The sequence below is a fragment of the Heterodontus francisci genome, chromosome 39 (assembly GCF_036365525.1).
Source record: "Heterodontus francisci isolate sHetFra1 chromosome 39, sHetFra1.hap1, whole genome shotgun sequence".
NCBI classification, from domain to species: Eukaryota; Metazoa; Chordata; class Chondrichthyes; order Heterodontiformes; family Heterodontidae; genus Heterodontus; species Heterodontus francisci.
Genome location: NC_090409.1, coordinates 41,040,295 through 41,052,521, shown reverse-complemented (window position 1 = coordinate 41,052,521; position 12,227 = coordinate 41,040,295). Strand labels below are relative to the sequence as shown.

At 52.6% G+C, this 12,227-nt stretch overlaps 1 protein-coding gene across 5 annotated transcripts in view; it reads right to left on the bottom strand.

The window, feature by feature from the left end:
- Positions 1 to 3,862: 3,862 nt before the first annotated feature.
- The window catches only part of LOC137352781 (von Willebrand factor A domain-containing protein 7-like), a 74,224-nt gene continuing 65,859 nt past the window's right edge, over positions 3,863 to 12,227 (bottom strand). For all 5 annotated transcript variants that reach the window (XM_068018597.1, XM_068018598.1, XM_068018600.1 and 2 more), the window contains 3 exons: positions 12,053 to 12,186; positions 7,395 to 7,548; positions 3,863 to 4,849 (listed from right to left, as the gene is read on the bottom strand). In XM_068018597.1, coding sequence (XP_067874698.1) covers positions 4,478 to 4,849; positions 7,395 to 7,548; positions 12,053 to 12,186 — 660 coding nt within the window. In that variant the 3' untranslated portion in view covers positions 3,863 to 4,477. The remainder of the gene's footprint in view (positions 4,850 to 7,394; positions 7,549 to 12,052; positions 12,187 to 12,227) is intronic.

Here is a 12,227-nt window from a genome sequence, read left to right as displayed (position 1 = left end):
GGGAGGCAGGCTACTCCTGCAGCAGACTGACCTGGGACTCGAGTTAACAGGGAAAACCACATCGAACACTGATGTTTAGTCTCTGATTGAGGACGTGCCTGTGTTGGTCATGCAAAACTAGCAGAACGGACACCAGTTGCATCCTGTGCCTGGGATATACTAACAAAGCCATTTCACAATCTGACTTAATTCAACTGTTCAGATACAGTTAGTACGTGTCTCAGGAACATATCTTCATCGCCTCCTCACTCGGGCACTACAACTCAGGAAAGAGACGGGGTGCAGTGCAGATTCACCAGAATGACCCCGGGGCTGAAAGGGTTAAATTACGAGGACGGGTTGCACAGACTGGGCTTGTATTCCCTCGAGTGTAGAAGATTAAGGGGGGTGATCGAATCGAGGGGGTTTAAGATGATTAAAGGATTCGATCGGGTCGATAGAGAGAAACTATTTCCTCTGGTGGGGGGAGGGGGGAGTCCAGAACAAGGGGGCAGAACCTTAAAATCAGAGCCAGGCCGTTCAGGGGTGATGTCAGGAAGCACTTCTTCACACAAAGGGGAGTGGGAATCTGGAACTCTCTCCCCCAAAAAGCTGTCGAGGCCGGGGTTCAATTGGAAACTTCAAACCGGAGATTGATGGATTTTTACTGGGTGAGGGGATTAAGGGTTACAGAACCAAGGGGGGGAAATGGAGTTAAGATACAGATCAGTCATGATCTAATTGAATGGTGGAACAGTCTCGAGAGGCTGAATGGCCTCCTGCTGTTCCTGTGTAACAGGCTCGAGAGGGGCTGAATGGGCCTCCTCCTGTTCCTGTGTAACAGGCTCGAGAGGGGCTGAATGGGCCTCCTCCTGTTCCTGTGTAACAAGCTCGAGAGGGGCTGAATGGGCCTCCTCCTGTTCCTGTGTAACAGGCTCGAGAGGGGCTGAATGGGCCTCCTCCTGTTCCTGTGTAACAGGCTCGAGAGGGGCTGAATGGGCCTCCTCCTGTTCCTGTGTAACAGGCTCGAGAGGGGCTGAACGGGCCTCCTCCTGTTCCTGTGTAACAGGCTCGAGAGGGGGCTGAATGGGCCTCCTCCTGTTCCTGTGTAACAGGTTCGAGAGGGGGCTGAATGGGCCTCCTCCTGTTCCTGTGTAACAGGCTCAAGAGGGGCTGAACAGGCCGCCTCCAGTTCCTGTGTAACAGGCTCGAGAGGGGCTGAATGGGCCTCCTCCTGTTCCTGTGTAACAGGCTCGAGAGGGGGCTGAACGGGCCTCCTCCTGTTCCTGTGTAACAGGCTCGAGAGGGGCTGAATGGTCTCCTCCTGTTCCTGTGTAACAGGCTCGAGAGGGGCTCAATGATCCTCCTCCTGTTCCTGTGTAACAGGCTCGAGAGAGGCTGAATGGTCCTCCTCCTGTTCCTGTGTAACAGGCTCGAGAGGGGCTGAATGGGCCTCCTCCTGTTCCTGTGTAACAGGCTCGAGAGGGGCTGAATGGGCCTCCTCCTGTTCCTGTGTAACAGGCTCGAGAGGGGCTGAATGGGCCTCCTCCTGTTCCTGTGTAACAGGCTCGAGAGGGGCTGAATGGGCCTCCTCCTGTTCCTGTGTAACAGGCTCGAGAGGGGCTGAACGGGCCTCCTCCTGTTCCTGTGTAACAGGCTCGAGAGGGGGCTGAATGGGCCTCCTCCTGTTCCTGTGTAACAGGCTCGAGAGGGGCTGAACGGGCCTCCTCCTGTTCCTGTGTAACAGGTTCGAGAGGGGGCTGAATGGGCCTCCTCCTGTTCCTGTGTAACAGGCTCAAGAGGGGCTGAACAGGCCGCCTCCTGTTCCTGTGTAACAGGCTCGAGAGGGGCTGAATGGGCCTCCTCCTGTTCCTGTGTAACAGGCTCGAGAGGGGGCTGAACGGGCCTCCTCCTGTTCCTGTGTAACAGGCTCGAGAGGGGCTGAATGGTCTCCTCCTGTTCCTGTGTAACAGGCTCGAGAGGGGCTCAATGATCCTCCTCCTGTTCCTGTGTAACAGGCTCGAGAGGGGCTGAATGGTCCTCCTCCTGTTCCTGTGTAACAGGCTCGAGAGGGGCTGAATGGGCCTCCTCTTGTTCCTGTGTAACAGGCTCGAGAGGGGCTGAATGGGCCTCCTCCTGTTCCTGTGTAACAGGCTCGAGAGGGGCTGAATGGGCCTCCTCCTGTTCCTGTGTAACAGGCTCGAGAGGGGCTGAATGGGCCTCCTCCTGTTCCTGTGTAACAGGCTCGAGAGGGGCTGAAAGGGCCTCCTCCTGTTCTTGTGAAACAGGCTTGAGAGGGGCTGAATGGGCCTCCTCCTGTTCCTGTGTAACAGGCTCGAGAGGGGGCTGAATGGGCCTCCTCCTGTTCCTGTGTAACAGGCTCGAGAGGGGCTGAATGGGCCTCCTCCTGTTCCTGTGTAACAGGCTCGAGAGGGGCTGAATGGGCCTCCTCCTGTTCCTGTGTAACAGGCTCGAGAGGGGCTGAATGAGCCTCCTCCTGTTCCTGTGTAACAGGCTCGAGAGGGGCTGAATGGGCCTCCTCCTGTTCCTGTGTAACAGGCTCGAGAGGGGCTGAATGGGCCTCCTCCTGTTCCTGTGTAACAGGCTCGAGAGGGGCTGAATGGGCCTCCTCCTGTTCCTGTGTAACAGGCTCGTGAGGGGCTGAATGGGCCTCCTCCTGTTCCTGTGTAACAGGCTCGAGGGGCTGAATGGGCCTCCTCCTGTTCCTGTGTAACAGTCTCGAGAGGGGCTGAATGGGCCTCCTCCTGTTCCTGTGTAACAGGCTCGAGAGGGGCTGAATGAGCCTCCTCCTGTTCCTGTGTAACAGGCTCGAGAGGGGCTGAATGGGCCTCCTCCTGTTCCTGTGTAACAGGCTCGAGAGGGGGCTGAATGGGCCTCCTCCTGTTCCTGTGTAACAGGCTCGAGAGGGGCTGAATGGGCCTCCTCCTGTTCCTGTGTAACAGGCTCGGGAGGAGCTGAACGGGCCTCCTCCTGTTCCTGTGTAACAGGCTCGAGAGGGGGCTGAATGGGCCTCCTCCTGTTCCTGTGTAACAGGCTCGAGAGGGGGCTGAATGGGCCTCCTCCTGTTCCTGTGTAACAGGCTCGAGAGGGGCTGAACGGGCCTCCTCCTGTTCCTGTGTAACAGGTTCGAGAGGGGGCTGAACAGGCCTCCTCCTGTTCCTGTGTAACAGGCTCGAGAGGGGCTGAATGGGCCTCCTCCTGTTCCTGTGTAACAGGCTCGAGAGGGGGCTGAATGGGCCTCCTCCTGTTCCTGTGTAACAGGCTCGAGAGGGGCTGAAAGGGCCTCCTCCTGTTCCTGTGTAACAGGCTCGAGAGGGGGCTGAAAGGGCCTCCTCCTGTTCCTGTGTAACAGGCTCGAGAGGGGCTGAAAGGGCCTCCTCCTGTTCCTGTGTAACAGGCTCGAGAGGGGCTGAATGGGCCTCCTCCTGTTCCTGTGTAACAGGCTCGAGAGGGGGCTGAAAGGGCCTCCTCCTGTTCCTGTGTAACAGGCTCGAGAGGGGCTGAAAGGGCCTCCTCCTGTTCCTGTGTAACAGGCTCGTGAGGGGCTGAAAGGGCCTCTGAGAAATCAAGACTCTACATTTAGCTCGGCAGTTGCCCATTGGGCTATCGTGGAATTTTGAGCAGTACCCTGCGTTAATCCTCTGTCCAAAACACCACGCCGCCCTCTGCAGGCGATCTGTGTGAGCAGGGCCGGCAACAGCGAGGCTCTTCAACCAATCAGACTGCAGAATCCTCATTGAGCCACGCAAACTCTAAACCAGGAAGTGTAATTTAGATTACATAACTCGACCTCAAATCTTGTACACGAAGTGAGAAAAAAAAGGATCGGATAAAGAAGGCAAAAAAGTTAAAAAAAAAAGAAAAAGCTTGATTTTAACTTTTATTTGTTGCAAAAATCTCCAACAGCAATTACATTCTGAAGGCATGAGACTCCACACTTGTAAAATTACGTTTTCAGGGCCAGTGAGCTTTTTTCCCCTGAAGAGAAAAGACTTGCAGGGCTACGGGAAAAAGGCCGGGGAGTGGGGCCCGCTGAGTTGCTCATGCAGAGATCCAGCACGGATAGGAAGGGCCGAACGGCCTCTTTCTGTGCATGTAATTTTGCCAGCGATTGAGACTCGTCACGGCAGCCTGCATGTTGAGTGGGTGCCTGTACGGTAAGATGTGCCACTTCCTTGACGTCGGTGAGAGAAGCATGCGGAGGAGGAAGGTAAGGTAAATTGGAAAGCAAATCGTGGAGTTTCCGTGTTTACCTGCACATGTGCAGACTCCGGAGGTTCCCGCTTAATTTGCTTCTTAATCAAAGCGAGCGCTGGGAGGCAGACCCACGATACCTAATGCGCAATTCAGGCTGGGAAGCGTACGACAGGTACGATATCACGATCATCGTAGGGAAGGAGTCACGCAACCACGGCTGGGCCAGATGCTTAAGAAACCCTCCACCCCCCCCACCGTCATATCGCCCTCCTCGGGCAAATCAGCCAAGAAGACAAGACAGCAGAGAGGTCGCCACCAAGGCGGCCATGTTGTACGCGGCTGAACTTTGACCCCGGTTGTTGACCCTTGTCGAGCACCTCCCGGCATTGCCGGCCGTGTCCACCCCCACCAGATCCACGTCCGGAAAGCAACAGGAGGAGGTGTAATGGACAAGAGTCACGCCACCTTGCTTCTCCTCCCTGGTGAAGGTCCCATTCCCGCGCCGAGCGTAGATCGCCACCTTGTCCATCCCACTGTTGGTGAACCTGGCGGTGAGGGACCAGAGTTTGAGGCCGCACTGCGCCTGACCCCCGGGCGGGCACTGTTTGCTCCTGGCGGTGATGCCACAGGTGGGCGGGGTAAGATCTTGCACCTGTTGGCAGAATTGTTCGATGACTTTTGTCAACTTATGTAATGAAGAGTTTGTTCAAACATCCCCCAGGAGTCGCCGAGCGTCACAAGAGCTGGTTTTCCACACCTTCAAGTTCAATCTCATAAGACCATCACAAACAGGAGCAGGGGGAGTCCATTCGGCACCCCCCCCCCCCACCGACCCTGCTCCCCCATTCAATAAGGTCATGGCTGATCGTCAACTCCACTTTCCCGCCCTGTCCCTCGATTCTCTCAGCGCCCACAAAAATCTCTCGATCTCGGTCTTGAATCCACTCAACGACTGAGCATCTACAGATCTCTGGGGTAGAGAATTCCAGAGATTCCCAACCCTCTGAGTGAAGACATTCCTCCTCATCTCAGTCCCCAATGGCCGACCCCTTATCCTGAGACTGGGACACCCCCCCACCCCCACAGTTGTAGACTCTCCAGCCTGGGGGAAAACAGCCTCTCAACATCTACCCTGTCAAACCCTCTGAGAATTTTATACGTTTCAATGAGATCACCTCTCATTCTTCCAAACTCCAGAGAATATCGGCCCATTCTGCTCAATCTCCCCTCATCGGACAACCCTCTCATCCCGGGAATCAGTCTGGTGAACCGTCATTACACTCCCTCTAAGGCAAGTCTATCCTTCATTAGGTAAGGAGAGCAGGACTGTACACAGTGCTGCAGGGGTGGTCTCACCAATCGCAGCGAGACTCCCTCATTCTGGCATCTCCCCATTGCAAACCCATGCTCTCTCTCTACAACTCCCACCATTTCACAGCGACAAGGTGCATTGCATTCAGTCACCGAAACTTGAGGAAGGATGTGAGTGTCCTTGAGAGGGTGCAGAGGAGATTTACCAGGATGGTTCCGGGGATGGGGGATTTTAGCTACAAGGTCAGGTCGGAGAAGCTGGGTTTGTTCTCCCTGGAGTAAAGGAGATTGAGGGGAGATTTGATAGAGGTGTACATGATTATGACAGGCTTAGATCAGTTAGACAAGGAAAAACTGTCCCCATTAACTGATGGTATAAGGACTAGGGGAGACAGATTGAAGGTTTTAGGCAAGAGATACGGGAGGGGGCAGTGAGGAGGAACTTGTTTACACAGCGAGTGGTAATGAGCTGGAACTCACTGCCTACGAGGGTGGTGGAAGCGGAGAAGATCAATGATTTCAAAAAGAAATTGGATGGGAACTCGAGGGAAATAAACTTACAGGGATACGGGGACAGAACGGGGGAGAGGGACTGACTGGGTTGTACTGAGGAGAGCCATCATGGAATCTATAGGCTGAATGGCCTCTTTCTGTGCTGTAATGACTCCATGTTATTTGCTCTACAGGTTTCATATTAATATATTAATGAGTCAAACTCCCTCCATATTCAACCCAACAACCCTCAGTACTGACTCTCCGACAGTGCGGCACTCCCTCAGTACTGACTCTCCGACAGTGCGGCACTCCCTCAGTACTGACTCTCCGACAGTGCGGCACTCCCTCAGTACTGACTCTCCGACAGTGCGGCACTCCCTCAGTACTGACCCTCTGACAGTGCGGCACTCCCTCAGTACTGACTCTACGACAGTGCGGCACTCCCTCAGTACTGACTCTCCGACAGTGCGGCACTCCCTCAGTAATGCCCCTCTGACAGTGCGGCACTCCCTCAGTACTGACCCCCCAACAGTGCAGCACTCCCTGAGTACTGCCCCTCCGACAGTGCAGCACTCCCTCAGTACTGACCCTCCGACAGTGCGGCACTCCCTCAGTACTGACCCCCCAACAGTGCAGCACTCCCTCAGTACTGCCCCTCCGACAGTGCAGCACTCCCTCAGTACTGACCCTCTGACAGTGCAGCACTCCCTCAGTACTGCCCCTCCGACAGTGCAGAACTCCCTCAGTACTGACCCCCCAACAGTGCAGCACTCCCTCAGTACTGACCCCCCAACAGTGCAGCACTCCCTCAGTACTGCCCCTCCGACAGTGCAGCACTCCCTCAGTACTGACCCCCCAACAGTGCAGCACTCCCTCAGTACTGTCCCTCCGACAGTGCAGCACTCCCTCAGTACTGCCCCTCCGACAGTGCAGCACTCCCTCAGTACTGACCCCCCCAACAGTGCAGCACTCCCTCAGTACTGCCCCTCCGACAGTGCAGCACACCCTCAGTGCTGACCCTCCGACAGTGCAGTGCTCCTCCAAGCGAAGGAATTGTGGAGTGCCGGTCTGGATTAAGGTGCTGAATTCTCTGGAGTGGGATTCGAGTTCATGACTTTCCTGACTAAGGGAGGGAGGGGGAGGGGGGGCGGGGAGAGAGAGAGAGAGAGAGAGAGAGAGAGAGAGAGAGAGAGAGAGAGAGAGAGAGCACTAAAACCCCCAGAGCCACAGCTTTGATGTGATGTGTGTGGCTCCGCTGTGATCTGGGAGTCGTTTGCGAGTAACACTTCGCCATTATTATGCGCTCGTGAGTCGGACTGTGGGTCTGTCGCTATTTGATCACTGCTGATGTCTACCTTGTAAACATGTTAACATCCCTGAGATCGCAGTACCTGACTGATGACCGTCAGCTCATGAACGCTGTAGCCGAGATCTAACGGAGACCTTGCCTCAACTGTTACTGTTACCACTGTCCCTGGTTCTGTTCCATCAGGTGCTGAGACAATGCTGGTGCCTTCTATAGTCTGGTTAGAATTGATGAAAACACTGAAACACAGAGAGAGAGAGAGAGGGAGGGAAAGATTACATTAAACCCTTTATAAATCACTGACAAAGGCTAACAAGGCAAAGGAATACACAATAAATAGTCGGATACTGAGAAGTGTGGAGGAACAGAGGGACCTTGGAGTGAATGTCTACAGATCCCTGAAGGTAGCAGGATAGGTTGATAAGGTGGTTAAGGTGAGATACTTGCCTTTATTAGTGAAGGCAAAAAATATAAGAGCAGGGAGGTTATGCTAGAACTGTATAAAACACTTTCGATCATAATGTGCTTGAATTTTACGTTCAGTTCGAGGGAGAGACGAGTGTGTCCAAGACTAGTATTTTAAACTTAAATAAGGGCAATTATGAGGGCATGAGAGCAGAGCTAGCTAAAGTGAACTGGCAAAGTCGGTTAAGGGATAGGTCAATAGAGATGCAGTGGCAGACATTTAAGGGGACATTTTAGAATGCACAGAATAGATACATTTCAAGGAGAAAGAAAAATTCCAAGGGTGGGACCTGCCATCCGTGGTTAACTAAAACAGTTAAAGATAGTATCAAACTTAAAGAAAAAGCCGATAATTGCACAAAGATGGGAGACAGGTCAGAAGGTTGAACAGAATATAGAAAAACAGCAAAGAATGACTTAAAGATTAATAAGGAGGGAAAAGTTAGAGTACGAGAGAAAGCTAGCTAGAAATATAAAAACAGATATTAAGAGTTTCAATAGATATTTAAAACGTGAGCATTGGTCCTATAGAAAGTGAGTCTGGGGAATTAATAATGGATAATAAGGAGATGGCAGATGAATTGAACAGATATTTTGCATCGGTCTTCACTATTGAGGATACAAGTAACATCCCAGTATTAGCTGTAAGTCAGGAAATGGAAGGGAGGGAGGAACTCAAGAAAATTACAATCACCAGGGAAGTGGTACTGAACAAATTGTTGGAGCTGCGGGCTGACAAGTCCCTGGGTCCTGATAGACTTCATCCTAGGGTTTTAAAAGAAGTGGCTAGTGAGATAGTTGACGCGTTGGTTTTAATTTTCCAAAATTCCCTAGATTTGAGGCAGGTTCCATCAGATTGGAAAATAGCGAATGTAACTCCTTTATTCAAAAAAGGAGGGAGACAAAAAGCAGGAAACTACAGGCCAGTTAGCTTAACATCTGTCTTAGGGAAAATGTTAGAAGGTGTTATTAAAGATGTTATAGCAGGGCACTTAGAAAAATTCAAGGTAATCAGGCAGAGTCAACATGGTTTTGTGAAAGGGAAATCATGTTTAACCAATTTATTGGAGTTCTTTGAGGGAGTTACATGTGCTGTGGATAAAGGGGAACTGGTGGATGTATTGTACTGAGATTTTCAGAAGGCATTTGATAAGGTGCAACATCAAAGGTTATTGTGGAAAATAAAAGCTCATGGTGTAGGAGGGAACATATTGGCATGGATAGAAGATTTGCTAGCTAACAGGAAACAGAGAGTAGGCATAAATGGGTCATTTTCTGGTTGGCAAGATTTAACGAGTGGTGTGCTACAGGGATCTGTGCTGGGACCTCAACTTTTTACACTTTATATAAATGACTTAGATGAAGGGACCGAAGGTATGGTTGCTAAATTTGCTGATGACACAAAGATAGGTAGGAAAGTAAGTTGTGAAGATGACATAAGGAGGCTACAAAGGGATATAGATAGGTTAAGTGAGTGGGCAAAGACCTGGCAAATGGAGTATAATGTGGGAAAGTGGGAAATTGTCCACTTTGGCAAGGAAGAATAAAAAAGCAGCATATTATCTAAATGGTGAGAGATTGCAGAGCTCTGAGATGCAGAGGGATCTGGGTGTCCGAGTGCATGAATCGCAAAAGGTGAGTATGCAGGTACAGCAAGTAATTAGGAAAGCTAATAGAATGTTATCGTTTATCGCGAGGGGGAATTGAATATAAAAGTAGGGAGGTTATGCTTCAGCTATACAGGGCATTGGTGAGACCACATCTGGAGTACTGTGTACAGTACTGGTCTCCTTATTTAAGGAAGGATGTAACTGTGTTGGAGGCAGTACAGAGAAGGTTTATTAGACAAGTACCTGGAATGGGCGGGCTGTCTTACGAGGAAAGGTTGGACAGGCTAGGCTCGTTTTCTTTGGAACAGCAGAGGCTGAGGAGAGATTTAACTGAGGTGTATAAAATTATGACGGGTCTAGATAGAGTGGACAGGAAGGGCCTGTACCCCTTGGTCGAGGGGTCTGTAACCAGGGGGAATAGATTTAGGGTAAGAGGGAGGAGGTTTAGAGGGGATTCAATGGGAATTGGTTTTCCCTCAGAGGGTGGTGGGGGTCTGGAACTCACTGTCTGAAAGGGTAGTAAGAGGCAGAAAACCTTCATCGCATTTGAACACCATCTGGATATGCCCTTGAAGTGTCATCACCGACAAGGTTAGGGAGCAAGAGTTGGGAAGTGGGATGAGGCTGGATGGGTCCTTGGCAGCTGGTGAGATTGAGAGTTATTTGGGACACGGTTGGGAAGGACACCGGTCCTCCCAGGGAATAATGTCTGGAGGGCTGCCGCCGTTTGTCGGGTGTTGGACTGTTCAGGTGAGTTGGGAACTTTGGAATAATTCAGGTGCGAAAGTATCAAACGTCTGGAGCTGAAATCTACAAAACGCAGAGTGGGGGAATGGAGGATGAGTGTAAACGAGGCAGAGAGAACGAAACCTCCTCAGAGACGACGAAGCACATTTTTTTTTGTAAGTGTGCTCACTGTTGTAATGTAGGAAACGCGGCAGCCAGTCTGCGCACAGCAAGATCCCACAAACAGCGATGTGATAATGACCCCTGAGGGAGTGCCGCACTGTCGGAGGGTCAGTACTGAGGGAGTGCCGCACTGTCGGAGGGTCAGTACTGAGGGAGTGCCGCACTGTCGGAGGGTCAGTACTGAGGGAGTGCCGCACTGTCGGAGGGTCAGTACTGAGGGAGTGCCGCACTGTCGGAGGGTCAGTACTGAGGGAGTGCCGCACTGTCGGAGGGTCAGTACTGAGGGGGTGCCGCACTGTCGGAGGGTCAGTACTGAGGAGGTGCCGCATTGTCAGAGGTTCAGTGCTGAGGGAGCGCCGCACTGTCGGAGGGTAAGTACTGAGGGAGTGCAGCAATGTCGGAGGGTCAGTACTGAGGGAGTGCCGCACTGTCGGAGGGCCAGTACTGAGGGAGCGCTGCACTGTCGGAGAGTCAGTACTGAGGGAGTGCCGCACTGTCGGAGGGTCAGTACTGAGGGAGTGCCGCACTGTCGGAGGGGCAGTACTGAGGGAGTGCCACATTGTCTGAGGGTCAGTGCTGAGGGAGTGCCGCACTGTCGGAGGTTCAGTACTGAGGGAGTGCCGCACTGTCGGAGGGTCAGTACTGAGGGAGTGCCGCACTGTTGGAGGGTCAGTACTGAGGGAGTGCTGCACTGTCGGAGGGTCAGTACTGAGGGAGTGCGGCACTGTCGGAGGGTCAGTACTGAGGGAGTTCTGCACTGTCGGAGGGTCAGTACTGAGGGACTGCTGCACTGTTGGAGGTTCAGTACTGAGAGAGTGCCGCACTGTCGGAGGGTCAGTACTGAGGGAGTGCCGCACTGTCGGAGGGTCAGTACTGAGGGAGTGCTGCACTGTCAGAGGGTCAGTACTGAGGGAATGCCGCACTGTTGGTGGGTCAGTACTGAGGGAGTGCTGCACTGTCGGAGGGTCAGTACTGAGGGAGCGCCGCACTGTCGGAGGTGCCGTAATTTAACCCTTTCAGCCCTGCAATCATTCTGGTGAATACTGAGGGAGTGCTGCACTGTCGGAGGGTCAGTACTGAGGGAGTGCTGCACTGTCGGAGGGTCAGTACTGAGGGAGTGCTGCACTGTCGGAGGGTCAGTACTGAGGGAGTGCCGCACTGTCGGAGGTGCCCTCTTTCGGATGAGACATTAAACCGAGGCCCCCGTCTGCCCTCTCAGGTGGGTGTAAAAGATCCCACGGCCACTATTTGGAAGAAGAGCGGGGGGGGGGGGAGTTCTCCCCGGTGTCCTGGGGACAATATTTATCCCTCAACCAACATCACTAAAAAAAAACAGATGATCTGGGTCGTTATCACATTGCTGTTTGTGGGATCTTGCTGTGCGCACATTGTGCGCCACATTACATTACAACAGTGAGCACACTTCCAAAAAAAAAAAAGTCCTTACATTGTCTGTGAAGCAGTTCGGGACGTCCTGAGTTGGGGAAAGGCGCTGGAGAAATGCAAGTCTTTCTCCCTGATCGATCAATGAGAATGAGATACCCCGCTGGACCTGCCATTGACTTCTCGTCATCGAGTCCCGTCATAATCCCTCAACCCCCTTGTGTCCTATCACCCGGAAGAATAATTTCCAGGTGAGGCCGTCCCCGAGAGTGACCCCCGTCACACGGGTCAGGGAAGGCGGTGAGCTGCGGAGAGGGTAACGCCTGCTATTGCACTAACGCGGGAACCGTCGCTGACGCTTCGATCAATTGCTTACCTGGAAGGTTGGGACTGGGTGAAATTGTGGTCGTCTGTTGTGTGGATCTTGTACAGGGATGGCGAGCCCTTGTTTGTGATCGTGTAAGAGATGTTGGTATTCATCCCGACCTTGACGGTATCCTTGGCGATGACCTGCGACGCAGCAGGAGTGACATTGTCAGAGTGTTTACCCT